The sequence below is a fragment of the Thunnus maccoyii genome, chromosome 13 (genome assembly GCF_910596095.1).
Source record: "Thunnus maccoyii chromosome 13, fThuMac1.1, whole genome shotgun sequence".
NCBI lineage: Eukaryota > Metazoa > Chordata > Actinopteri > Scombriformes > Scombridae > Thunnus > Thunnus maccoyii.
This window is the reverse complement of record NC_056545.1, coordinates 15,352,754-15,380,345: the sequence shown is the minus strand read 5'-3', so window position 1 is coordinate 15,380,345 and position 27,592 is coordinate 15,352,754. Positions and strand designations below refer to the sequence as shown.

General features: G+C 39.5%; 3 protein-coding genes across 3 annotated transcripts; 1 reads left to right on the top strand and 2 right to left on the bottom strand.

Annotated features, from left to right (window-relative positions):
• Nucleotides 1-56: 56 nt before the first annotated feature.
• On the bottom strand, nucleotides 57-5,475 carry htatsf1 (HIV-1 Tat specific factor 1). The gene is made up of 10 exons (XM_042430759.1): nucleotides 5,285-5,475; nucleotides 3,941-4,105; nucleotides 3,233-3,446; nucleotides 2,998-3,045; nucleotides 2,748-2,902; nucleotides 2,411-2,574; nucleotides 2,155-2,251; nucleotides 1,990-2,079; nucleotides 1,731-1,868; nucleotides 57-484 (listed from the first exon to the last, which is right to left on the bottom strand). The coding sequence occupies exons 2-10, from the start codon at nucleotides 4,103-4,105 to the stop codon at nucleotides 215-217; spliced, it is 1,341 nt and encodes a 446-aa protein (XP_042286693.1). The 5' UTR covers nucleotides 5,285-5,475; the 3' UTR covers nucleotides 57-214.
• Nucleotides 5,476-5,625: 150 nt separating this feature from the next.
• On the top strand, nucleotides 5,626-22,310 carry LOC121910522. Its single transcript, XM_042431764.1, has 8 exons — nucleotides 5,626-5,862; nucleotides 7,022-7,146; nucleotides 7,958-8,170; nucleotides 8,262-8,483; nucleotides 15,346-15,533; nucleotides 17,567-17,709; nucleotides 19,484-19,695; nucleotides 21,337-22,310. Exons 1-8 carry the CDS (start codon nucleotides 5,713-5,715, stop codon nucleotides 21,644-21,646), a joined length of 1,563 nt encoding a protein of 520 aa, XP_042287698.1. The 5' UTR covers nucleotides 5,626-5,712; the 3' UTR covers nucleotides 21,647-22,310.
• On the bottom strand, nucleotides 22,220-27,298 carry bnip1b (BCL2 interacting protein 1b). The gene is made up of 6 exons (XM_042430760.1): nucleotides 27,177-27,298; nucleotides 25,451-25,543; nucleotides 25,264-25,355; nucleotides 24,259-24,366; nucleotides 23,821-23,939; nucleotides 22,220-23,661 (listed from the first exon to the last, which is right to left on the bottom strand). Exons 1-6 carry the CDS (start codon nucleotides 27,258-27,260, stop codon nucleotides 23,465-23,467), a joined length of 693 nt encoding a protein of 230 aa, XP_042286694.1. The 5' UTR covers nucleotides 27,261-27,298; the 3' UTR covers nucleotides 22,220-23,464.
• Nucleotides 27,299-27,592: the final 294 nt, after the last annotated feature.

Genomic DNA, 27,592 nt, shown 5'->3' with positions numbered 1-27,592 from the left:
AAGGAGTAACCAGCCTGTTTAATTACAATATAAACCAACACTGGGAATGATGAAAATAGGGTAGACAAAAATCATTATTTTATTTTTCTACATTACAAAACACGTCAAACAGTCTGGACTCCTCCTCCTCCTTCTCCTCCCCACACAGAGCTTTGCAGCAGTTCAAGCAGGACTAATTGGTTGCCATGGGGACCAAAGATGTGCATGTAAGTGTCTAAGCTTCCTCGTCGTCACTTCCTGCCAGGCTGCTGTCTGTGGAGTCCACTTCCTGTTCCTGTTGCTGTGAGGGCTGCGGTTCTGTTTCTGGGTGCTGTTTGGGTTCTGTAGTGCTGGAGGGTTCTGTGGGTTCTGTGGTGTTGGCGCCCTCTGCTGCTGGTTTGGCGGCGGAGTTGTTGTTGTTGTTCTGTTGGCCCTGAGCGCTCCCGTCTAGGAAAGTAGACCAAGTCTTCAGCCGCTCCTCCCGCTCTCGTGTCGTCTCTTCCACCTGCACAAGAAGAATTCACGTGAAAGATCCAAATCTCACCACATGTAAAGACTAAAAATAATCACAATAAGTCAAATATCACATAACCTGTTTATGTTGAGTGATGTCCGATACACTACAGTAGCCTCTTGGCATGTAAATATGTATTTTTATGTTTATTAACCACAATGACTTCTACCAGACATATTATTATATCTTAACAATAATGATATTTATAATTTTAGATTACTGACCTACAAAAGGTAAAGATATAAACTGCAGAGGTGTATTTCCTTCCAGGATAACAGTGAACAGTAAATCAGGTTATTATATTATTATTACTGTGGAGCCTCCTTCTTGTAAAGTTGAGTGAAGTCTCTTTTCTTGAGGTAAATATCTGTTTGCAAGCATGCAAGTATTTAACTAACAAGGACATTCTTTAAATCTTTAAGAATACGCCTATGATTTAGTTTTGCACTTCCATAACTCCCGCAGGAAACACATTTCTAAAAGTGATTAAAAGTGATCTGGCAGAGGCGTCGATATCTGAGTTTAGTCACTAAACTAAACTTTCAAAACGCGTCTTTGAAAACTTTCTGTTAAAGCCCCTGAAAAGGGCTGAAAAGTATTTCTAAGCAAACAACATAAAAAAACATATTTAGTTATTAAGAGTTTGACAGTATCTGCTTCATCAGACCTGTGTGTGTGTGTGTGGTTTGATCAAATGTGACTGACAGCTGTCTGACAACATAAACAACTCGGCAAGTGTCGTCACATTTTGATTCCAATTTTCCTCAACTCTGATTCATCCACAGATGTACGTGACATCCGCTTTTTCCAAATGACCGCAGACAAAAACACAAATATAGAAATCTCTCATGTGAAATAACCAAAACTGTTCATGTAAGACGCCGTCACTCTGATGAAGAATCTGACTGAGAAAATAGGTTTTCAGGGCCTTTATGTTGTGTAGTGAGGACCGAGTCGAGATAACCCTGAAAATGTTTTCTCGGACTTGTCAAAGCAGCAGAGCAAATTAGCAAATTGATTTTGATTTTTAAAATTGGTGGGGTTCCCCTTTAAAGACTTAGAGAATCCCACATTTCTGCCTCATCTCCGGGTTTATGTCACTACACAAACAAAATGTGCGTCTGTAATTACAAACCAAGCGAGCAGGAGCTTTATATCGTGATAATCTAAGATCTTCTTCTCCAAGTTGTAGTCGACATTATTGTGTTTAAATCCCCAAATTTTGCATTTGTTATACCTGATAGTCTGTCGTTCCATCCCAAAGCTGAGCAGACAGCTGCCTCCCTCCAAACCAGCGACGGTCGAACGACTGGATGCATGCGTCGGCTTGATCAGGCTCCTTAAAGGCGACTGATGCCACGCCGTCCGGGTGTCTCTGCAGCACAAACACAACCACACGCCGGCTCATTACTGATGCTGCTGTGCACATTAAAATAAAACTCAAATCAAAGACTCAGTTTACTCTCGTTCTGCTACGACACTGATGTTAAACTCACATCGAAGAGGATGACCTTCTTCACCTCCCCGAACTTTTCACACTCTGTCCGCAGATCGTCACGATACTCATTCAGCACCAGCGGGTCTTCCTACGAGAGCACAGAGATTAATACCCAACGATGGACAACGAGAGTGTGAGAGTGTGTGTGTGTGTCTCTCCGCACCTCAAAGTCACTCGGATGGAACATGTTCCTGATGATGACAACTTTTTCATGTCTCTTCCTCACTTCTCCTTTCTTCTCTGGCCTCCAGTCCAACTGTCTACACACACGCGCACACACACACACACACACACACACACACACACACACACACACACACAGGTAAGATCAGATGAATCCACTTCACCATTTTTGGGGGACGGAGACTTGTTACTTTTTTAATAATAGTTAAATAAAAGGAACTGGAAGTAGAGCATACTTCTGTTGCTGCTGCAGCTTCTTCCGATACTCTTTGTTCTTCTTCTTCTTCTTGCTGGCGTCGTACTGGCCCTTCAGCTCGAACCGTGCCGCTTCCACATGGAGTCTGTAACCTCTGACCTCTGTCTCGTCAATCAGACGCGTAGCCAATGCCACCGACTCCTTCTGCAGAGATTCACAAACACAAACACACCAGCTGTCACAGTGTGTAATTCAAAGCCGTGACTCAAAATACGCAACTCTGCCAAAGAGTGAATACTCCAAATAATGTTACCAATATCATCTTTATTAGGCAATAGTGTGTCATGTTTCATTCCAAACAAGGAAGACAAACTGACCTTGAGATAGCAGCAGAGGCCATCTCCCTTCAGATTGCCTTCTTTGTCCTTGTAGAGTTTGACCTTGTACTCTTCAGTGATGGGGTCCCGCATCACGATGCCACACTTGGACATCATCTCGACAAACTCTTCAGTGCTGGTGTCAGGGGGCAGGCCTGGAGAAACGAGACCAGGAGAGAAGAGTCGGTAAAGACTACTAGTTGGACGGCTGCTTCCTTAACAATGAGGGAAGTTAGTTAGTGATACCAACCTGACACATAGACGTTAGTGTTTTTATTGTCGTCAATATCAAACCATCCTGCGGGCATAAAAACAGGGAAAAAAAAGCATTAGATGGTAAAAACTTGAACACACACATAAATATCTTTGTAGACAGGGAGAAAGGTAGAAATATACAAAAAACTGTCTCCTTTAAACAACCATTCTTTGATTCCTATTTGTATGTTAGGTTCCTCTCTCCTCTCTGTTTTTGGATGTTGTTCTACCTGGCTCCGCTTTCCTCTTCTCCCCTTTCTGCTTGGCTTCTTTTGCTGGGGTCTCCTGCTGCTCTGGTTTCGGTTTTTGGGCGTCATCTCCCGGTTTCTCCTTCTCTGGGGCTGCAGGGTCAGTGCTGCTCACTGCAGCATTGTTTGCGTCTGGATCTCCGTCCTTAGTGAAGCCATAGTTGGCCTGGTAGGCTGCGATGAAGTCCTCTGTTATCTAGAGAAAGGAGGTAAACCTACTTAACATTAACACAGAAACTGGCTGAAGTGACCACTTGTGATTGGATTCGCTTTCCTGCTCACATTTGATTTTATGTGCAGGAAACTTTGACTGCTGCTCAACAGAACAAATTTAAAAAATGTACATTTACATTTGGCCATGCAGCTAACAGAGACATCATCTCTACATACTAAAAACGAGTCTCAAAGTCTCACAATGGAACAAAATAAAATGTGTCACTTTGTACAGATGTGTATAATGTATGTATAAATTTTCAGTGGCGCAACATTCAGCAATGGCACAGAATGATAATAATACACAAGAGTCTGAAATCTCAATTTAGAGTAAAAACTAGTGTTCATTATATTCTGTACCTGTACATTTAGAGGCAGCATCATATCAATGCTTAACTAAGACAGCTGCAAACACAGACAAAAACAGTAGCAAGGAAGATATGAAATAATCATATGAAGTTAAAAAAAAGTTCATACTTTAGGGAACCAGGCCTTCTTTTCATGGTCCCAGTCATACACAGTCCCGTCCTCCGGGTCAGTATAGGTAAACGGGTCAGAGCCGTCCACATTTCTTTGACCATAGAGCTCCTGCATCCGCAGCTGCTCCATAAACTCTTTGTTGGCCTCTGATTCACCGCTCATCTGCAACAACAGTGTGTAAAGTCAAATCACCCACATTAACAAGCCATGATATTTCAACAGGTATGTTTTTGATTAATTATTTGTTTAAGTGTCTTGGTAGCCAGCCCACATGGGCTGACAAGACAATAATCAATAATAACCAGGATCGCTGCATTAGAGATCATGATGTACAGTTCAATACAGATTCAAAAAGAGAACATTTCAGAGTTTACATTGCAGAAATGTCCTGTTATGATGGATAGAGTGTTCTCTGTTTTAGCTGCCAAACATCTCCTGCAAATGTCACCAAAACAAAAATCTCCTCATTAAAAAGCATCAGCTTCAGACAACCAAAATAAACCAGGATTTTTCAATTGGATCTTTTCAAACAAATTATTCCTAAAATCACTTTACAAAGAGCAATGAAATACAAATGAAATTCATCCTCAACAACACCAAGATCATAAAAAACACATAAACATTGCTCTTCGGGAATACCTTTATATCTGCCTAACAGTGAAGTACCATTTCTTAACTGAGTACACAGAGACCTTTGCCTTCACTGTAAATCAAATTTTATATATGGTTCTGTATAGTAATCGTCTGATTTGAATGTGATTTCTAAGCTTTAGTTTCTTACAAATGTCTTTCTTCCACGGTTCCTCTATATAATATACATAAACTGTATCATCGCCTATGTGGATGGTCTTTTTTACACTGAAATTGTGTTGGTTTAACATCCTGCTTTGCTTTTCCTAGTTAAGGTTAAGGCAGTGAGTAGATCAACAACCACTGTGTTGGTCGGGCCAGTGCTGAACAACTAACGTTATACAATACAAAATTACTTCTGTTACTGCAAAATTTCAGTTTGCTCCTTACACATGAGCTCCCACAACAATGAATTTTTGCAAACAAGCTATTCATATCTTGTCCCTGGCACTGTCACCGCCCAGTAACTCGTGTAAACGGTGTCTGACAGGTGGTTTAATTCATCACACTAAGTTCCTGTAGTGAAAAAGGCCTATAAGTATTAAGAGTGGACAGTTTGGACATAATAAATCTACCAGTGTTAACATGGCTGCAGTTCACGTCAGGGTCATTTCCTGTTGCATGTTTGGTGACATTTGAAGGTCTCTGCTTGGGGCTGCTGGTATTAAAAGTTAGTTTAGGTTGATGCTAACAGACGTTAGCTAGCTTTACCTTTCACAACGTCAGTCCGGGGAAAACAAATAACTGGTAGATGTGAAGGTTCACGAAACAGACTCCCTCCGCCTGAAGACACAACCACAGAACACACCTGGCTTCTGGATTTTAAGAGTATAGTGTTTTTAAATCCGTTATATTGACCAAACGATCACTGTCCGCTAACATTTAGCTCTCGTTCCGCGACGACGCTTGAATGAAGTACTTCCGATGTCATGCTCCGAATGCGCATGCGCGATACTGGACATGGAGCGCTCGATTTGTAACACAGCGTTTACCTCTTTTACCGTAGCGACCTGTACAAACAATCACTCCGCCCGCGATTTACTACAAAACAAATTGGTCGCGTGCGCTGCACAAAAACAAGCGCCAACCGCTCTGAAGCTAGCTCTCGCTGCAGCTAACGGCAACTTTACTCCGGTCTGATGGCGGAGGGCTCCGGGAACGTAAACGTCGGCCCGGCCAACCTTCCTCCGGGAGACCCGCAGCTCATCGGTATGATTGTGGAGCATCTGAAGAACCGGGGGCTTTTCGACGAGTTCCGCCGGGACTGTCTGGCAGACGTTGATACGAAGGTAGTCGGCTAAAGCTAACCTGGCAGCTAACCTAATCAATAAATCCTGTTAGCTAGAATCAATCAAGGTCCTCATCAACTGTGTTATTTTTGCTGTTGTGTTGCCTTCCATACACAGTAAACTACACTAGTGTGTGTTATTGCTGTATTATCTATTATTTAACCTTTATTTACTTCATTAATATGGACCCTTACATACTGTTCAGGGTCAAAGTTGACCCATTTTTACATTGAGAGCAGTAAAAACACCATAAACACCTTTTTCTTTTAGCCACAAATTTTATGACTTCTTCTAATGTGACCCAGAACATACAAAAATGGATATATTTCAAATTTTTAAAAACATGTTTGTACAGCTTATACATATTTATGTGTTTTACCCATATTTATTTAAAAATTTCAAAAATCACCATTCAAAAATACTGTTGCATTCTTCACATTTAAGATTATCTATAGAAATCGTTATGTTCTCCTGTTTTATGTAACATAAGACCATTATATAGTGTGATTGTAAATGTTTTTTCTCATAAACAAACAGCATAAAAACTAAAGAATACACTCTGCTCTCTGAAAGCTTCATTAAGGATTAATCATCCATTTATATGTGACTGATGAGGTATTCATGAATGATTTGTGGTTCAGAAATTCAAACATTGAGACTAATTATCAGGGGATACTGTGAAGGGTCAGAACATTACAGTATGTAAAGGTTAAATATCTCTCGGCCAAGACAGGCAGCAACATAAGGTTTCAGACAAACATAAAACAAAACAAACTTAAAAACAAGTAATACAGATAGACCTCTCGTCAGTCAATATAGAAAAATACAATCATGAACAAAAATACAACCTCAATACTAGAAGTGGACTGAGAGACAGCAGCAATTTGAGGCATAAAAAACCTCCAAGCAACCCCACTGACACTGACAGATAGAAGATGATGATGAGTTCCTGCAGCAAGGCTTTAAACCAAACTCATATTATCTTTCTCTTCTCTGTCTCCTTTTTTTATAATTGTAAATATTTTATTATATACTCTAATTGGAACTTGAGCTCAAAGAAGCCCAAATATCACTGCCTTCAATGTTTCCCTGCGCTGTGTTGTTGTGCATGTGACAATAAAAAGTTCTTGAAACTCAGCATTGTTTCCATTTCCACCAGCCTGCCTATCAGAACCTGCGACAGAAAGTCGACAACTTCGTCACGACGCAGCTGAGCACTCAGGACTGGAACCCGTCTATCAACAAGAACCAGATGAGGAACGGACTGAGGCAAAGTGTGGTCCAGTGAGTGTTGCCTTTAACTGTCTTTCATTTAACGTTATTACATGTCCTGTTCAGAGTTACAATCAGTTGCTTCTGGAGAGGCAACCTAGTCCAGAGAGTAGTCTACAACAGTGGGTCCCAACCTTTTTCCTTAAAGGACGGGTATAGTTTTTTCAAGTCTGCCTTAAAGCAACAGTCAAGTGTCCAAATGAACACTGACAGAAGTTTTCATCGCTGTAATCACTCCTCCTGTTCATACTGACTATTAAAAGATCCCCTTCAAATGTGCTTTCAGTGTAAGTGATGGGGCAAAATCCACAGTGAGTCCACAGTCATTTTGTGCAAAAATCCATTAAAAAGTTTATCTGAAGCTCATATGAGGCTTCAACAGTCTGAGTTAGTCATATCAAGTGGATATCTGCCACAATTACAGTCTTTAGCATCAAATTCCCTCTTTGTGTTTCCCTGTTGAGCTGCAGCGGAAGTATAGTAACAAAAAGAGGCACTTTGGCACTAAAAAGGCTGTAATATTGAAAGATATCTACTTGATTTGACTAATTTGGACGGCTGAAGCTTCATATTAGCTTCAGATAAACCTTTAAATATATTTTTACACAGAAGGAGGACGACCAACTCTGCTGTTGTACAACCATCTTGGCATGTCTAATGACGTTAATGCTCACATATATATCTGTCCCATCTCTCGCCAAGATAACCCTGATGATATCATATCAAAAGTACTTCTTAAGTATGATATTTTAGTACTTTTCCCACCTCTGTTTCTTCAGCCCGCCTATTTTGTGATGTCACTACTGTTTGTGTGGTGTTTCAGATCGGGCATGCTGGAGTCCGGTGTCGACAGGATCATCACCCAGGTTGTGGACCCCAAAATGAACCACACTTTCCGGCCGCACATAGAGACTGCTATCCATGATTTTCTGTCAGGGGAGAGGAGAGAAGAGAACGCGTCAAGTTGTAACCCTGCAGCGTCTGAACAGACAGAACCACCAGAGGTCCCGCCTGCTTCTGGTCCCAAAACCCCCTGAGGTCTGTTTAAAAAAACTGAAGTACACTTTAAAGTCACGGACAGCTGAGAAATAAAGTTACTGAAATGTGTGTTTTCTCTCTTTCTGCAGGTACACATGCTGGTTTGCTGGTCTACACATAATGTTCTTCGGCCCAGGTGCGGCATCAAAGAAGAAGAGGGCGACATGGAAGAAGATATTTGAGGTTGTTTCCTGCTACCTCTGTTTAAAGGATTTAAGTCTGGAAACGTTCGTAATGTTCAGCACGAGATGTTTCATTGCCCGTCTGTGCTGCACGAGGCTACTGGCGGAGAAGCTGGACAAAGCTGAGAGGTGCACCATCACAGCCCTGCCTTTAAGAAAAACATGGCACACAAACTGGATTTTTTTTTTTTTGTTACTATCTTTTCTATGTGCGATATCAGACAAATAAATTGGAATAGTGTGTAATGCAGATTTGTTACTGGGGCTGTTTGTGTTATGGTAAAGATTGTATCAAGGTTTTCCTCTAAAAACATGTTGACTAGCAATATTTTGAACCAGCTAATTCTGTCAACACTGATTCAAAACTATTAACAAGCCGATTTGCTTCCAGTGAGGAGGATTAGAGAAAGAAGACTTTTACTTGATGTAAAATCTGAGTGTCTTCGGGTCTAAATAAGCCTGGAAAAAAAACCCAGAAATTGAATTATTGAATTCTAAGTGAGTATAGTTTCTCATCATGTCATGTCAGGTTTCCTTTTTGCTGCATGTATTTAGTGTGTAGTATTGAGTGTGCATCTTATCTGCTTTACTAAACACATTTGACATCGTGTTCCTCTATGTGATCTTTTTGTTATTTTACTGCTTTATCATTTCTGAGCTTTTATTAATTAAGATACTTTCACGTTTTAAAAAGAAATGTTGTTCAGATCAATGAAAAAATGTAACCTCACAATTATTGCTCTCCTCTGATTGAAGGCAGCAACAGAGATTTGATCCCATAGTCTCTCAGCAGTGCCACCAGGTGGGGTGGTTGTTCTCAGTTAAAGTATTTTAAAGGCACAATCCACCAAAAAGTATTACTAAGATGATTTAAAGTGGTTTTGCTGTTACTGCTGTTCATACACAGGTCCCATCAGCATATAGGGACAGAACAATCATTATTTAAAGCCATATGAACTAAAGCTGCAAGTAACAATTATTTTCATTATTGTAATTATTCAAGACAATGAAATTATAGAGCAGCTCCCAACACATAGCTTTGATAAAGAGTAAGCATTGATTAAAAAATAAACCACAATAGTAGATAAAAACATTAATAGTTAAAAAAAACAGTATTGCACAGAATGTTGAGTATTGCACAGTCAACTAATCCATTGATTTATTCTTGATTAATTGAATAATAATTTGGTCAATAAAACATCAGAAAATAGTAAAAAAATGTCCATCATAATATCTTAGAGCACAAGATGATGTCATTAAATGTCTTGTTTTGCCCAACCAGTAGTTCAAGTAGTTCCCCAAAAAATATTACATTTACAGTAATATCTAACCAAGAAAAGCAACAAATATTCACATTTGAGAGCCCTGAACCAGCAAATGTTTGACATTTTTGCTTGAAACATGACTTGAATGATTATTTGATTATCAAATTAGCTGTAGTTTATTTTTCTGTCGATCAGTAATCAACTAATCGCTGCAGCTGTAATATGAACCCCATGAAGTCATGAGTTGTATTCAGTGATGACTGCGACTCCATACCTTTTGCATGAGCCACAGAGGGACTGTCATGCCAGGAGGAGGGAAGTTCACTCCAACTACTTGTGTTCATCCTGTTTTGGAAGATATATCAACCCTGCAGATACGTGCATAATGGAGTAAAGAAAAGTCTTAAACTCTCTATGTTGCTATGTCTAATACCCACGTCTGAAAAGTCATAGACTTGAGCCACAACTATAGTGTTGCTGCCTTTCGGATGCAGAGTGTTATTGATAATTTCCTGAAAGGATCAAAGGCAACACTAAATTTGTTGAGAGGCCCTTTTTCCTCTCAAAGCCTCAATGAATCCAGTCAGTCAGTTTTTAGTGTTTGTGTGTGGATGTCATCATCACAGCTTGCGTAACTTTATTGATTTAGCCACTTGTTTTTGGCAGGAGACTGATCCACACGTTAACATAAATGTGTGTCAAAGTGTGTGCGTAAGCCTCTTGCTCTTTGTTTGTCTGTGTGTGTGTATGTCCTGTGTGTCCTGTGTGAGTTTGTGTCTGTGCTGCGCGAAAAACCAGAGGTCATCGTCCCATGAAGTCACAGTAGTTGGGACGCTTTAAAGGACGGGTTCACAGTTTTTCAAGTCAGCCTTAAAGCAACAGTCAGGTGCTCATATAAACACTGAAAGAGGTTTTCCTCGCTGTAGTTATTCCTCCTCTTCATACTGGCTGTTAAAAGATCCCCTTAAATGTGTTTTCAATGTAAGTGATGGTGCGAAAATCCACCGTATGTCCACACAGTCATTTAAAAAGTTCATATGAAACTTATATGAGGCTTCAGCACTATGAGTTAGTCATATCAAGTCCATATCTGCCACATTTACAGTCTTTTTAGCTTTTTAGCAAATTCCCCTTCTGTGTCCCTGCTGAGTTGCAGTGGAAGTATAATAACAAAAAGAGAGAGGAAAGCGACAGAGAAGATGTTTCCCCTGTAACGTCAGAACGAAAAGTGGGTAAAACTTGTGTGATTTACTTCAGGTTTGTGTACGTTTAAGGGATCTCACAGATAACACAGTACTGTGCCTGCAAGTCAAAACCCAAAGTATAACTACATGTCTTAGTACAAGATCAAAATTAAAACTAATCCAAGCAATCCATAGTGAGGGTGTACGCAGGACGAGAGAATGGCAGATTCCATTAAATCGAGAGCACGATTCATTAAATTGAGAGCACAGTTTTTCTTCCACCGCTCCATCCAGGCTCTGTAAATATGTCAAAACCTCAGCACAGAAAAACTGTTTACAACTTTAAAACCATATAAAACCAGTAAAATGAGTTGGTTGCAAGTTCTGCATCATGTCACAAGAAATCTAGTGAATCGAACACATAAGATCAAATCAGGCAACTAATCACTGAGATTATAAACCCAAAGGTTATGATCATGCTTGCTCCTCAGATCTTAAAGCAGATACTTGTGAGTTTGATATATGTGGACACACACACACACACACACACACACACACGTAGAATGTTGTTTACAACATGATCATGTGAGAGACAGAAAGTACAAGAGGGTCCTGCATGTGCGCTGTTTGTACAGTGGTGTCTATGTGCATTAGTGTGCCATTTTGGGCATGTGTGTGTGTGTGTGTGTGTGTGTTTGGTGTTGGGGTCAAGGGTCATTGTGTGGGTGGTGGTGGTCAGGGGTTGTGTGAGGGAAGCTGTGGGGATGTTGTTTTGAAGCAGGATGAGACAGAGAACAAACGGGAAAGGTTGGAGGGGAAAAGTCCTCCAAATGTTCAAACACAAGCCCCTGAACGTCTTCCCTGACTGGGCCCCTGCACGGAAACACACACACAAACACGCCCCGTCCTTCTACCTTGACCTCCCACCACAACACACACATGTATCCTCAATCTCGCCCACTGAAGGCCTCTTGGATGTACGGTTGATAAACCCAAGGAGGCAGGAGGTGTGAGGTATTTGTTTGGCATGAAGACGCTGATGTCATGGTGTCACATGACTTGTGGCCCGTCTCTTTCTGGATGTCAAGGGTCGGGGGTCATGGCCGTCAAAGTCAAAACATACAACCGCAACAACAGGACTGAAAGCTTTGAACATTATCATAAAGGAAAAAAACTCACCTTGGACTCACAAACTTTAACATTTTACAAGCAATATTTAAAGATAAATATTGTGTTCATCATTAGAACTGGATGAGAGACATAGAAATATAAATATAATACTGATAACATATTTTCTTCATGGTCTTAAATGCTGGATTATATGCAACAGTTGTAACCAAAATAGTGACGCACGACTGACCTCAAACTAATGAGTCACAATTGACTCAGTTATTTATAGGTTCAGTTCAAACAAACTACCAAAAAACATATTTTCCCACTTAACTGTTTCTGGAGTCTCTGATGTTGATGCTGAACTTTTAAAGGACATGTTCGCAATGTCTCAATTGTGTCTTAAAACATCAGTCAAGTGTCCATATAAACACTGAGAGACGTTTTCCTCGCTGTAACCATTCCTCCTGTTCATACTGGTTATTAAAAGATCCCCCTCAAATGTGCTTTAATGTAAGTGAAGGGGGCCACACAGATAAACTTTAAAAGTTTATCTGAAGCTTATATGAGGCTTCAGCAGTCTTAGTTAGTCTTATCAAGTGGATATCTGTCACATTTACAGTCTTTTTAGCATTAAATTCCCTCTTTGTGTTTCCCTGTTGAGCTGCAGTGGAAGTATAATAACAAAAAGAGGAACTTTGGCACTAAAAGGACTGTAACATTCAAAGATATCTACTTGATTTGACTCATTTGGATGACTGAAGCTTCATATTAGCTTCAGATAAACCTTTAACTACATTTTTGCACAGAAGGACTTTGGATTTTGTCCCCCATCACTTAGATTGTAAGTGCATTATGAAGGGATCTTCTAATGGTCAGTATGAACAGGAGGAATGATTACAGCAAGAAAAACCTGTTTCAATGTTCATTAGGGCTCCTGACTGTTGTCCCAGACCCGTCCTTTGATAAGAACAAATGTTTGGTCGTCAGGTTGTGAAAAATCTCTTTCGCAGGTGTTTATCCTTTCTATTTGGTAATAATTATAATAAATTCTCATTGGTTTCTCACTTTCTAATAAGCCATCAATAAGTCGTTAATTAAGAGTTGAAGTCAACAGTTGTAAGTGTATATAAGCTGTTAATAAATGGACTTTGGTCTTCAGCCCTTTTTATTAGCAATGTGAGCAGCATGGCTGTAGGGATGGTACAGTGTCTGTCGGAGGTTCATACACCACTTTGGTCCAGACTGAAATATCTTAACTGCCTTTATACGGGTTGTCATGAACATTTGTACAGACCAGACTTTTCCTATAGAGCCACTGTGAGTTTGGCCTTTTTTGTTTTTTGTTAAGATGTCTCAACAACTGTGTATTACTTAAAAATTGGTACATATATTCATGTTCCCCTAAGGATGAATTGTAATAATTTGATCTCCTGAGTTTTCAACAAGCGTCTGCATCATCAAATCAACGTTTTACGAATGACATTAACATCAGCCTCCACTGTACTGCAAATGTTAGCATGTGACTCTTTTAGTCTTGTTTAGAAATACATTTTCAAATGGTTTAATGAGTTTTCACAACATGGAAACCCAAAAGTTTGTTCTTATTAATGGCCCATAAACATTGGAAATGAACAATTACTGAAGTACTGTACTTAAGTACAATTTTGAGGTACTTGTACTTTACTTGAGTATTTCCACTTGATACTACTTTATACTTCCACTCCAATATTTTAGAGGGAAATATTATACCTTCTACTCCACTACATTTATTTAATAGCTTTAGTTACTTTTCAGATGAAGATTTGACACGATGGATAATATAACAAGCTTATATAATACAACACATTGTTAAAGATGAAACCAGTGGTTTCCAACCTTTTTGTTTTTTGACGTCTTACATAAAGCAGTGTGTAGTCGGGGTCACATTTCAAATGTCTGTGAGTTGTTAACAGCTCCACCAAATAGTGATTTTTCCCTCTAAACTTCTCACACGGTTTCATTTCAATAAATGTTAAAATGATCCAATATTTCACCAAAAATCAAAGATTAGAGAAAAAGTCCAAAAACTGAAAACAGATTTGTGTATCAGAACTTTGTTTTTTCTTCTTTCCTCTGCCATTAATCATCTCACGACCTCTAAGATTTATCTGGTGACCCTTTGGAGGGGCTCGACCCCTAGGTTGGGAACCACTGGAATAAACCAGCTAACTGTATATAAAGTAGTTGAAACTAGCTCCACCTCCAGCAGCTACAACAGTAACGTGCTGCTTACACACTGATGCTTCAGTATTAATAATCTAATGATGTCATATATAATAATATATCAGTCAGAGGAACCAAACCAATACTTTTACTGCAATAGTTTTACTAATTACTTACTTGAGTAGGATTTTTCATGCAGGACTTTTACTTGTAATGGAGTATTTTTACTTTGCTGTATTGGTACTTTTACTAAAGTAAAGGATCTGAATACTTCTTCCACCTCTGTAAGTATTTAATAACCATTAATAAAGACATTTATTTTACCATTTATAAGCCCTTGGATAACCTACTATATTCTAACTTATATAAAAATATATAAAGCTTGCTCTGTAATGTTAGATAAACATCATGATGTGTAAAAATGTCAGTTTACCAGGAATGTAGTACCCTAACAATTTGGAAAGCCTGACTCTGCTCACATACTCCTGCTCTGTCTTATTCAGTCTGGCTGCTTCAGACACGTTGCTCACTGCACGTCTCCCTGCCAAGAAAGCAGCTGCTAACCCTCAAACACACACACACACACACACACACACACACACACACACACACACACACACACACACACACACACACACACACACACACACACACACACACACACACACACACACACACACGGCTGGCTGGCCGGTTAATTGAGTGTGGATGTCTTGAGTGGTTGACCTTCACGTACCCCCGCCGACTCCAGAGGAAGAGGAAGACCTTATAAGAACATTTTTACTTTTTGGGAGAGTTTATGAATGTGGCATTCAGGGCCCTCAGCATTTTCCCTCAGCATGGCCCTCTCTCCTCTCCTCTGTCTGCCCCTCATCTCTCTCTCTCTCCTCCCTTCATCATTCATTCATTCATTCAGTCTTTAATGAGGAAGTTAATCCAGAGCGACGCTCATTCATTAATCAGCAGCTTTTTTCAAACACATCAGATATACAAATTATGCTTCTGCTGACCCTCTTTTCTCTCATCAATAATAAACTTTTAGCTCTAATGCGTTGCGCGTGCACAGAGCTGCCCTGTGATTGGTGGAGACACGGGCTCCCTTCACTCAGGCCGTCGTGAACGCGCAGCTCTCGTGCAGCTTTATATATTTCAGCGCTCACGCCCGCCGTGGTCACTCAGTAGTGGAAACTCCTCTGCACGGCTACACTCCTGCTGCACCAACCTGTAAAACAAACAAACCAGAGGAGGACGCAGCAAAATACAAAGCGACAGTATGTCGGGGAACTTGTCCGCTGTGTTTTTTGTTTTTTTTCTGCCTCTGGCCTGTCATCAGGTGCTGGCTGTGGATCATCTGCATGATGCCCAGGAGAAACAAGTGAGCCAGGCTAAAAAACGCCTCTCTCTGCAGAGCACAGGTGAGTTATTAACAGCAGATGTGCCTTCATTGTCCCACTGTGGACCAGCATGACATACTGTAGATATAAAAACCTCATTGGAGCCTCTGGTGGTCGCATTTGGGTGATCGATTAATGTCACTGATCCTTTAATTCTTAGAATATTTTTGTTTGTTTTGTTTCAAAGTTTAAATGCCTATTTGAGAAGCTTCTGATTGGGGATTTAAATTTAGGCTACTTTTTTGTTGCATTTATTCAATTTGTGCGCCCTACAAGTTTCATTTTATGCCTACAATTTAAAAAGTCTGCCCATCACTGAACTGTTTATCTTTTACACCCGCCGACAGAGAAATCCTCCAGCACTTCTTCATGCTCTCTATCTGTCCACCTTGAACACAGATTAATTGTTGTGCCAGTTAGAGCTGTAACAATTAGTCAATTTATCAATTAGATGCCAACTATTGAATTAATCACCAACTATTTTGATAATCGATTAATCGTTAGGAGTCTTTTTTTAAAGAAAAAAATGTCAAAATTTCTCTGATGACTGCTCCTCAAATGTGAATACTCTCTTTTCTTTAGTCTTCTATGTCTGTCAATTGAATATCTTTGAGTTGTGGACAAAACAAGACATTTGAGGACGTCATCTTGTGGTTTGGGAAACAGTGATCGACATTTTTCACCATTTTTTTGGACCAAACAACCAATCGATTAATCCAGAAAACAATCGACCTATTAATCAATGATGAAAACAATTGTCAGTTGCAGCTCTAGCCTGGTTTGACACTGTGGTTGTGATGCTCCCTCTGGATCTCATTTGGAGAACCAGAGCTGGAGCCCAACACCTGTTCAGTATTGATCGTGACACGTGGGATTGTTATAATATTAACATAATCAAACATATTGACAGTTTATTAATTCTGCTCCTTTACTGGACAGTAAAATACTCAGTGGTGAGTTAAAGTGACTCATTTTGAGATTGTAGGACCTTTCACTGCATCGTTAAACTAATGTTTCCCTCTGGATAGTTTACATTTCTGTGCAGCCTATCAGTGTACTTCCTCTTTAACATCACAGGCCGGCTGGGTCTGTTCCGGACCGTGCCGGAGAGTAAAGCGCGCCTCTCTCCTTGCTCTGTTGGTGGCTGTAATTCAATGCGCAGCTCCGGCGTCTCGATCCTGTCCAAGCACATTCCCTCCGTACCAGCAGGGCTGTGCATGACGGCACCTCCGGCCCGGAGCACCTGACCTGCAGGCTGCACTACGGACATTTGGGCTATAACAGCACGGGCAACATCATCATAACTATCCCTGGTATGCTGGTTAAAGATTAAAAAGACTGCCAGCAAAAAGTCACTACAGTGATCTGTTCCTGTAGGGTCTCCATTGAAGTTTCATGTTGCTCAATTAATAGTAAATTACAGTGACCTTAATGTTCTGACACCCAGAGAAGCTTCACATAACAATATATTTTTATTTAAAATGAAGCTTTCTGCAAATTGAAAGCATTGTTGTCCGTTATTGATGTTGGACAGTTGTTGCTCTTTGTGTGTTGTGTTTTTTTAGTTTTGCACTTTTTAATCAATTGAGTTGGGTGGTCACTTCATCTGCTATGATTTCTTTCTTTTTTATGTTTTATTATGCCCTTGTAAAGTACTTTGTGAGTAATGTCTACGAAAGGCGCTGTACAAATGAATATAACTTACTTACTTACTTACTCATCGCCTCATCCCACCCCGCTGTCCACCACAGTGGTCCCTGTGTGATAGAAAAACTTATCTGAAAACAAAATAAAAACCTACAAGACCCTCATGGTCCCAGACAAGAGCATTCAACTTATAACTACCAAAATTACAAGACCTGACAATTAATTTTCTTTCTTCAAAATTGACACACTGTAATGTCAGGACATGACAGCACGTGAAGTTCCCAAGGTCATGCTGACTTGAGATGTCTTTGTAAAGTGCAGTGAGGTACGCTATATGATTTGGTAGACGCTCTAATCTCTGTAGGAAAGTCTTTACTGATCCCTCTCTGTCTGTCTGTTTCGGTCAGCGGAGATTCAGAGTTGCCTGGTGGGTTCAGGAGATGTCGGCTGTGGGACGTTTCAGTGTTTTAACAACAACTCCTGTGAAATCCAAGGCCTGCACCACATCTGTCTCACTCTGCTGCACAATGCTGGGCGCTACGACTCACAGGTTGGGAGGAGCGTGAGAGTCTGACCTCATTACACACACTCAGACATACACAATATCATTAAACACTTAAGAAACAATTAGTGAAAGTAATTTGTTTGTCATTTGACCCCTTTTGCCCTGACTCACAGTTTGAAATCAAGTTCAACAGCAACTAAGGGCCAGCTTGGACATATTGAGATACATGTTGTGTGTGTGTGTTTTTTCCCCATTTAATCCCTTCAGTCATTACAGTCATTTGTGAGGAATGCTTGTTGTATAAGGAGGAGTGTATAGTTGTACATGATAGCACTGGCTACAGAACAAACTGAGGGGGGAACTGAAATGAGAGACGGAACAGCTTGTCTACTTTACTAGAATAGAAGTTCACGAGAGAGTGATGCAAGTCAAGTGTGTCTCCAGAATGAGCGGACACAGGGAGGATGTTCAGTAAAGATCTGTGAGTGACTGTGAACTGGATATATAATACAGCTCCACACAGTAACAATACTATCTATAAAAATGCAAGAATTATTGGAGTACTTATCTCTGATTAGTGAGGAGAACATGTGTATCCTTCAAGTTACCATAGCAACATTATTGATGCTTTAAGTTTCAGTATGTTAATTGCAATTGTACTGTTCCAGTAGGCTAAAGAAAATAATTCACTTGCCTCCAACTCCTGTTATTTTCTTGTAATGGGACACACATGCTCACCATAAAAAGATTTCCAAAATCCTTACTGACAATGCTAATAACCCCAGATTTTTGTTTACAACAATTTATCAACTGCTGAATCCATCTAAACCGAAATACTCAGTTGTTCCTGGATCTTTGTTAAAATGTGAAGCACTTCCTAAAGTCTTTTTATGAAAAAACTGTGATTAGGCATAAGGCTTTTAAAGTTTTTACCAAGATAGATGATTCAGACTTTATTAAAATAGTAGCAGGATTTAAGTCCTCCACCTGCTGCCTGGATCCTGTTCCGACACACCTCATTATGGAGATTATGCTTCATATTGCTAATGTATAATTTCTCCCTTGAAATTGGTGTTTTCCCAGAAGTGAAGTTTCAAATTTACCACTCAAATTCAGAAAAAGCAGTAGCTATACAAGCAGTTAAATAGCTTCTTTAGTAAACACATATCAATCTGAATTTCGAAAAGGTCATAATGCAAAAACTGTGTTAATAAAAATCTAAATGCCGTATATGCTACAATAAATCACACCTGCTGATAGATAGGTTGAAACATGTTGGTATCTCTGGAAAGGCCCTCAACTTGTTTAATACCAATTTAACAGGGACACAGTTCTTGTAAGTATTAGTGAGCATGTTTCAAGTACTTACGGTATTACAATTCAAATGGTGTTCCACAGGGTTCAGTACTAGGTCCTCTGCTTTTATTCGTTATTATTAAAAAGTGGAAAAACCTGCCCATAAATATCCACCATGTCACTTCTGTTAAATTCCTTTAAGAAACATCCTCAAACTCATGTTTATCGCTGTTTGAAGGAAAGGTTTAGCAAACAACACTTGACAGGCCAGAAACTCCAAATGAAAGCTATTAAAGCAATAATGTTAGATATGTATGTTTTTCTTGTCTTGGAGTTCTACTGCCCCCAAATGGCCACAAAAATCAATGAATGCTCCTTTAATGGTAACAGTTACAGGTCCTAATCAAGCCAGCTTTGACAGTTTTATTGCTCAGTGCATGCAGCTTTACTAACCGAGCTACCAGAAATGTCCCACTGATTCCTCCTGTCACTCTCCTCCTCCTCCTCCTCCTCCTCCTCCCAGGGTAAGTCATTTGTGAAGGATGCATTGCGATGCATGGCGCTGGGACTGCGGCATCGCTTCAGCTGTGTGAGCCGCAGGTGCTCAGCAGTAAAGGAGATGGTGTTCTCACTCCAGAGAGAGTGCTACTCCAAACACCAGCTTTGCCTGGCTCTGCGGGACCACATGGACACCATGGGAAACCTGGTCCAGTTCCACCTGTTGTTCCCCCCCGGGTGAGAGAGACGCATACACACGCATTAACTAATAATCAGCAAGCTTTTATAAATACCCAAATGAAAAAGGCACCAGTGAAGTCATCCTCTGCAGTACTCTTTGATACTTAATCATGCATCACATCACCATGTATTGACCTGAATCCCCCTTAAAGCTGACTACATTAAGACTTAATGTAAAGATACTTTCTTGTGAGTTTAACTAGTACTTTATCAAAGAGGGCTGTAAATGTTCCTAAAATGTAACATCAGTCATCGCATCATTTTGTGAACGTCTTTAAAATGAAAATACAAGATCTCAAGCTGCTTTAAAGCAAGTGTGTTTAATGTTTGATAGAAGAAATAACGTAATGCTCCTCTCACAAATGAAAAGCTGAATTTGTAAATAGTTAAATACACTATTGCTCATTTTAATTCATCCTGGGTTTTTGCTGTTACAGCCTGACTTGGTCTGTTATAACCAGTAGCTACAGTAATGGTGGCTGATGTTAGCTAGTGTTAGTGCAACTTTAACCAGATATAGCTGTGTTACTGGCATTACTGAATCATTTCTGACTTTATGACTTTCCCCCACTTAGTTACACTATATTTTACCATTTGACAGATAAACATTTCAATGTTTTTATCGCAAAGTTCAAACAAGAACTAAACAAAACAAAGATTATGAGACATTTGTGGTTTCCTGCTTGTGGTCGACTCTCCTCAATCACTGACATTTAATGATGTCATTAAAGCAACGGACTCAAGGGAATTTTGGGAAAATTCAGTGTAACATTATCCTGAATCTGCCTCTTGGGGCTGCTGCCTAAGATAGTATTTTTCTGAAACTACCAGGCTGTGCTGACATTTCTCCAAATTGGATAAATGCATGATTGAATCAACAAGACACATTTTTACCCAGAGTCTTGTGTGTGCTTGTCCTACCAGACCATTTTTTATTAACAGCACAGTTATATCACAAGACAAACAACAGTACAGGGAGTGTTGGGAAAAAATAAAATAATCTGATCACAAACACACAAGCAGAAATAAAACTGCACAATGTAAAAGATACATAATACAGAACTTAAAATAGAAAAATAAATATAACTTTAAAACGTGAATAAGCAATATTGCAGACCAACTTAAATGATCTGGCAATGTTGTCCACAATGTTTCTCAAGAGATGAGATGTCTTTAAAGCTCTTTTTGTTTTTAGATATTTTACAGACAGCATCATAAAATATCTAAAGCTCAACATAAAACAAGTTTTTAATTGGGTAGAAACTGAAGAAATCTGGCTTTGTGAATATGATGCTTATGATGCCCAAAAGACACAGTGATTTTATCAACTTCATTGTTGTTAGACTCTACATTCAAAAGTAAGATCATACTTTGTAACAGGGATTTTATGAGTCTTCCAGATTATTAAGGACATTTGAGTCCAAAATATACTTGAATGAGTACAGACATAAAATAAATGAGAAAAGGAGTCAAAATCCTTTTTGCAGGAAGAAACATAAAGGGGAAATGAGTCTAAAATTGTGAATGAATTAATTGCAGGGATATTATCTGTGTACAATTTAAATACGACAAAAAATCTGTTAAATTCAGCCCAAACATTCCTGCTAATGTTAGGAGACATCACTTATGTCCTACCAGACCATACGTGGAGCTGATGAACTTCCTGTTGAAGTGTGGAGACGAGGTCAGGTCGTGGGTGGGCCGACAGCTACGCGGGCAGTGTGAGCAGCACTGGGGGGCGCTGTGCAGCAGCCTTGGCATCGCCTGTTCTCCAAACCAATCGGACGCTCCTCAGCACGTCACCGCCCCAACACCCACCGCAAAGGGACCCCTGCAGGAGCCAACCGGAGCGGCCGAACCAGAGGACAAGAGCGGGCTGAGTCAGACTGACAACGCAACTGAATCTGGTCTCCCCGTGTCTGTGGAGTCCAACGTTACTGCTTCATAGACATAAAGCGAGTCACAAAGACGTAAAGGCAGGTGCAGACAGGGTACACAAAGATCCAAAGATGATGCACTTATTACTGTTGTAGTAGTAATAGAATTAGTAAAAGTAGTAATAGTTATCAGAGTATTCAGTGTAGTATTGCTGGTTTATTTAATCTGTTAAGTATTTGTATTATACTTTTCTTTACATTTGACTTTGTACAAGGATGAAAACCAATAATCTACCTCACATTAAACCACAGTGGCTGTATCCCTCTTCAAAGGGCACAGACACATACGAGTAAAGACTACAGGGAATTTGTCTCCAGCTAAAGTGCAGCTGATGGCTCAGAGTCAGTATTCTACCTATTTAAGTCTGTTTCTTTTTTTAAAATTTTATTTATGAGGTATGTTATATTATGCACCGTACAGTCTGTTTCAGTTTGATTCAAACACGATCAAACGTTAACTTGTAGACAGTCGGAGTGCGGTCTGCAGGAAGGGAAGCACTCTTACATTAAGCTGTGTTATTAATATGTATTTTAGATTTCTACTTGAACAGTCACATGTCATACAGACCCCATGTCTCAAGCTATATTTTGTAAGTTTTTATTTAAATGAATGTACAAAATACATTTGTAAGCAAATTTGATTGAAAGTAAATAAACTACGATGATGTCACTAAACAGAGAGGTGTTTTAATTAAGTCAAGTCCTGTCTTGTAAAACTGTTTTACTCTCAAATGCACAGTGTAGCATCTCTGATGGTGAGAAAATGTTGGGTATTCTGCCATCTACTGGCACATGTGAAGCAATGCTGCACAACAATGTATCCTTCAAATATGAAAATTAAATATACAACTTTATACAAACGGCCCCTCTGTTCAACATTCACATAGTTTCAACATGTCAGACATCAGTGAGTTGTTTAGTAATCACACAGATTTCTAGTTGGGTAGTCTGGACATCTGATTGGAGGGACGGAAGGCACAAGTTAAATGTATCAATAACCGTCCAGAGCAGTAAACACACTCACTTTCTCTGTTAAAACACTCACACACACGTTGTAACTTCACACAAAAGTAAACAAAGGTTTAAGTGAAGGTTATTGCATATTGTGGCCTTGTCCCTGGTTGCTGTAGTTCTGAATGCCAGATCAAGTATAAAGGCTTCAGTATGCTTCAAAGATCTTTTGTAATTTTCCCAAACAGAAAATCCAACAACCAGGCCCACTTTACGCAGCAATTGAACAAGAAGAGACCGTATGAAAGTGTGTGCCCTCGTCCCCATTTGTAAGAAATTTTACAATTGTGACTATAAATTATGCAAAAGCTACTGAGTTTTTAGTGAGATCAGGAGGCAGTGCGATGCAGCCATGAGGAGGCTACGATGGCAGACTTTCTCGTCTGCCTTCGAGCACAGCCATTTGCAACAGGTATAAAAACTTTTGCCTTTACACAGTCGAATGACACGTACCAGTTTGTTTGAAGCATGCTGAGGCCTTAAATAAGTCACCATGGTTACATGAAATCTTATTATGCCAGTTTTAGTCACTATGCTCTTTTCACTTTAGTCGAAGGTTTACATGTTCTTCCGTAAGTTGATATTATGTAACCCTTCATGAACTTCATAAACATTGTAATAAATTCACATTGTTGCATGTTGTTCGAGCTAAGTGCGTCAGTCTGTCATTTAGTCACATTCAGTCCATGTTTCCTCTCCATACCTGATAAAACTCCACTTCGTAACACTTTGTAACTTCCTGCTGGGTAGAATAACTGGAAATAATTCATCTCATAGGCTGGGTGTGTTGCCTCTTTAAGGAACAGTAATCAACTTGGCTAAATGAAGGGAAAGAGGCGTTTCTTAAGGATGTAGAGGACGGTGGCGAGGAAGAGGGCCAGAGCCAGGAAGATCAGCAGCTTGTCCGTCAGCTCCCGCCGGTTGTACTTCAGGATCAGCTTCCTTCCCAGGTGGATGGTTCCTGTCATATTTTTAAACTCCTCGTTGGTTTCCTGCACTGTCCTGGAGGACGTGACTGTGGTGAAGAGGAGGAGATGTTAGATATTCAAGAGGGAAGATGAAGACAGCATAAGAACAAAAGAAAACAGATTTTCACTTGTTTTTACTTTCTATAAAAACTATAACCCTGGCAAAATCACACAAACACAAGGACAAAGTAGAGTTTTGTTTTTACCGAGCGTGCCAATGGTGTCCTCGCTCTGATTCACTTGTTCAGCCATCATCCTGCTGATAGACATCAGACTCTCCGTGATGTTGCTACTGGTTTCCACTAAGCTTTCTTTAGTCACCTTCCTGAGACAAAAACCCACACGCAAATCAGCTTTTTTCCCAGATCAGCAAGATAACATTTTCTACAATCCTGTGAAATAGCAGAGGGATTTTTTATCATGTTGTTTCTCAGAGTGGAAGTTGGTTAGAGTCCAAGGAATGTGTGTTTCTTCTGTGTGGCGACTGGAATTATAGATTTCTGTCTGCAGCCATCAATTACTTTCATTGTTGATTAATGTAATAAGGTAATCCATCAAAAGAAATGTCTTAAAATCACTTACTTAGGCTGATCAATTACATAACATTTACAGTATTCAAGTTACACTGTTTTGACTGCACTAACCTCTGTCTGGTGCTCTGGTTGTCTCCTCTACGCAGCAGCTCATCCTTCTCCATGTTGTCTATGGACAGTTTACAGGCCAGGTTAGCTTTCCTCCACGCTGTCTGGTTACTGCAATCCAAAGAAAAAATAATACAGAAACCCACTTTGAGAACTATACTTGCTTTTTTTCCCCTTTTCTTCATATTATCTGGTCAGCTTTGTCTTGTTTTGTGTGAATGCTGTTAAACCTCATCAATCAGCCATAAATTGTACTTGTATTTCTCTACCTTGTATATGACTCGTCCCATCAGTTGCATTCAAGATTTATAATGGATTATATACAGGCAGAATTGAAGTTTTTCAAGAAAATCCAATTACAAAATGACAGAAAATGACAAAATGACTTCTGAAGGTGGCAAATATGACAGATAAATAATAGAATGGTAATTTACCTATCAAGGAAATTGTAAAAGTAAAGAAAGACCAAAGGATTGTCTTATGATTTTAATGTGCAGAGATGTGTAAGGATGATCATCCCTTTTCTCCTTTGCTAATGTGAATGTTCCTGATAGAAGGAATGTGTCTTAGGAGGCCCACACTCCTCTCTTCCCATCCTGGCTTAGGCCCAAATAAGGTACCATTCTGTGTCGTGCAGTAAACAGGACATGTTGAGGGGTCAAAGGCGTCATATGGCTCGAGGCTCTTCCTTGATTTGTGTCTTTAGGTGATGTGGCTCCTTATTAACATACATGTACATGTAAATGTATCTCATGGCTGTTTGCCATTGGCTGTAATCCATGAGTTTGTATGATTTGACCAATCACAGATCATTTCTTTGTTCCTTCAACTATAATAGAATGGGGTTTGCTTTTTGTTCGTTGAGACGAACTAATGCAAATCTTCTGTCTCCTTCTGAGAGCAACTATGGGGTTAAATCAGGGTAAAATCAATGCTTCAAACGGGAAAATGAAGATAATCGCTGTCACACACCCTCATTGTCATATGTGTGTGTTTGTGTCCATGTACCTCAGCATTTGCCTTCGCTGGCTCTCCGTCTCTGCCTGGATGGTCAGTCTGTCAGTCTCTTTGTCCTGCTCTTTGGCCATCTGCTCCAGATCCTGACAACAACAACAACATGGCATCCACTATCAATAACACAATTCCAACTTTAAGAAAGAAATCTGCAACACAAAGGAAAGAGCTTAGGCCTGACCTGTATTCTGAGTCTGAGCTTGTTGAACTTCTCTTTCACCTGAGAGTTAAGCTCCATGAGATCAGAGTGAGATCCAGGACAATCTCTGATGTCCTGCAGGTAACACACACACACACACAAAATAGAGGTTGATCAGGATATAGATTAATATCACAAATAAAAACATGTATGTCCCTCTGAGTAAAACTAACTGAAAGGAAAATTGATTAAGAAATATAGAAATAGAATAAAATACACAATAACTTGAACATAATGAACAAATTCAGCAAATAAATAAAATATCAATAGCAAATTAATGAATTACATTTCACTGTAATTTGTATGCATATAGTCTGGTGGCGACTCAGCACAGTTCACACACAGAAGTATCGAGGGATGGGAGAAAAACTGATCATTGATCAATTACCAATCTTGTTTTAACACAGATTCATAATTTGCTGATTATTTGATCGTGAAAATAGTTATTAAATATTGAATAACCAAAGTCTGCAATGTACAGCAAACAGTTCTTTTGATTTATTGATTTTACTGTAGGGCTGCAACTAACAATTATTTTCATTATCGATTAATCTGTCATTATTTTCTTGAATGATCGATTAGGTGATTGGTCTATTAAATGTCAGAAAATGTTTATACAACCCATGGTGACGTGGACTGGATTAACAAGGAGACTCCAGAGAATCGCCCTATTTTTCATAAGCAAAATAAAGGTTTCACAAATCTGAAACTGCGTTTTAATGAGTCTCTGGAGTCTCCTTGTTAATCTAGTTCAGTTCAGTGAGTCTAAGTGGTTTTTGGTAGTATAGTGGTCCAGATGGAGAAAAAAACAGTAAAATCACCCTTCTCTCAGTTTTCATAAGCAAAATAAGGGGTTCACAAATCTTAAGGTGGGTTTAAAACAGTGTTAAGGCTTTTGCTATAATGTTTGCCACTTTTTCACAAGTGTAAGTGGTGCAAAAGCGAATAATCTAGAGAGTAATTAAAACGGTTTCAGATTTGTGAAACCTTTATTCTATTTGAGAAAACAGAAAAAAGGGCAATTTCGTTACTTTTTCAACATATTTTTCTGTATTCACAAACCTGACACTGTGTTTTAATGACTTTCTGGAGTCTCCCTGTTAATCTAGTCCAGACTTGACAAGTCTAAGTATAGTGGTTTTTGACCTGGACCTGGTCTAATGTGGCCTGGATGGAGAAATATCAGTGAAATCATCCTTTTTTCTGATTTCATGAGGAAGATAAAAGTTTCCCAAAACTGATAGTGAGTTTAAACGGCGTTACGGCTTTTGCTACGATGTCTTACGCTGTTTCATAAGTGTAAGTGAGAATCAGCCGCTGAATATTATAATTTATGTTTCCCTGAACCCAGGATCAGAAGCTAACTTCAGCGTCGGGGTTTAACACACGTATTAACTAACATTAATAACTTAATTCAGTTAACATAACACTGCTGTCGGCTCAGTTATATTTATAATTTTATGATAACGTTAACTTTTTTAAAAACATAATGTTGAATGTAATAATGAAACTACTTCTTTTACAACAGTGTCCTCTTTCTTCCTCACTGTGACAGTTAACAGGCTAACGTTAGCTTCACTTCCGTTTACTGACGTTAGCTTCAATTCTGGTGTGTGACGTCTTCTTGCGACCTCTCCAGAATGAAACTGATACCAACATGAGCAAAATAAATAAACCAATACACGAACCACTCGTTTCCAGTTCTTACCTGGATGAGAGCCTTAATTTCCAGGTCATATTTTATGATTTCTTGTCCACAAATTCGGACATGAACATCCACAGAAGACGCCATGTTTGTTTTTGTACGGCAAGCTGGTGGCTCAAAGGACAACACACGTATTAACTCTGTTGTTGATGAACCGGTAGTTTTAAAGAGCGGGTTCAAAGTTCAAAAAGGCTGTTTAAGACAACAGTGAAGTACCCAAATGAACATTGAAATAGGCTTTTCTTGCAATAATCATTACTCCTGTTCATACTGACCATTAGAAGATCCCTTCATAATGAACTTATTATGTAAGTGATGGGGGACAAAATCCACAGTCCTCCCTCTATGCAAAAATGTATTTAAAAGTTTATCTGAAGCCAATATGAAGCTTCATCCATCCAAATGAGTCAAATCAAGTA

Excerpts from the sequence above, each read along its gene's own strand:
- bnip1b (XM_042430760.1), bottom strand. The coding sequence starts at position 27,260 with ATGGCGTCTTCTGTGGATGTTCATGTCCGAATTTGTGGACAAGAAATC. Across the intron at positions 24,367-25,263 it reads CAGCGAAGGCAAATGCTGAG|TAACCAGACAGCGTGGAGGA; the intron begins GTACATGGACAC and ends TTTGGATTGCAG. Across the intron at positions 23,662-23,820 it reads GGACACCATTGGCACGCTCG|TCACGTCCTCCAGGACAGTG; the intron begins GTAAAAACAAAA and ends TCTTCACCACAG.
- LOC121910522 (XM_042431764.1), top strand. The coding sequence starts at position 5,713 with ATGGCGGAGGGCTCCGGGAACGTAAACGTCGGCCCGGCCAACCTTCCT. Across the intron at positions 8,484-15,345 it reads AAGCTGGACAAAGCTGAGAG|AAACAAACAAACCAGAGGAG; the intron begins GTGCACCATCAC and ends CACCAACCTGTA. Across the intron at positions 15,534-17,566 it reads CCTCTCTCTGCAGAGCACAG|CGGAGATTCAGAGTTGCCTG; the intron begins GTGAGTTATTAA and ends TGTTTCGGTCAG.
- htatsf1 (XM_042430759.1), bottom strand. The coding sequence starts at position 4,105 with ATGAGCGGTGAATCAGAGGCCAACAAAGAGTTTATGGAGCAGCTGCGG. Across the intron at positions 3,447-3,940 it reads AGAAGGCCTGGTTCCCTAAA|ATAACAGAGGACTTCATCGC; the intron begins GTATGAACTTTT and ends TCCTTTCTCTAG. Across the intron at positions 2,575-2,747 it reads GCCTCTGCTGCTATCTCAAG|AAGGAGTCGGTGGCATTGGC; the intron begins GTCAGTTTGTCT and ends GAATCTCTGCAG.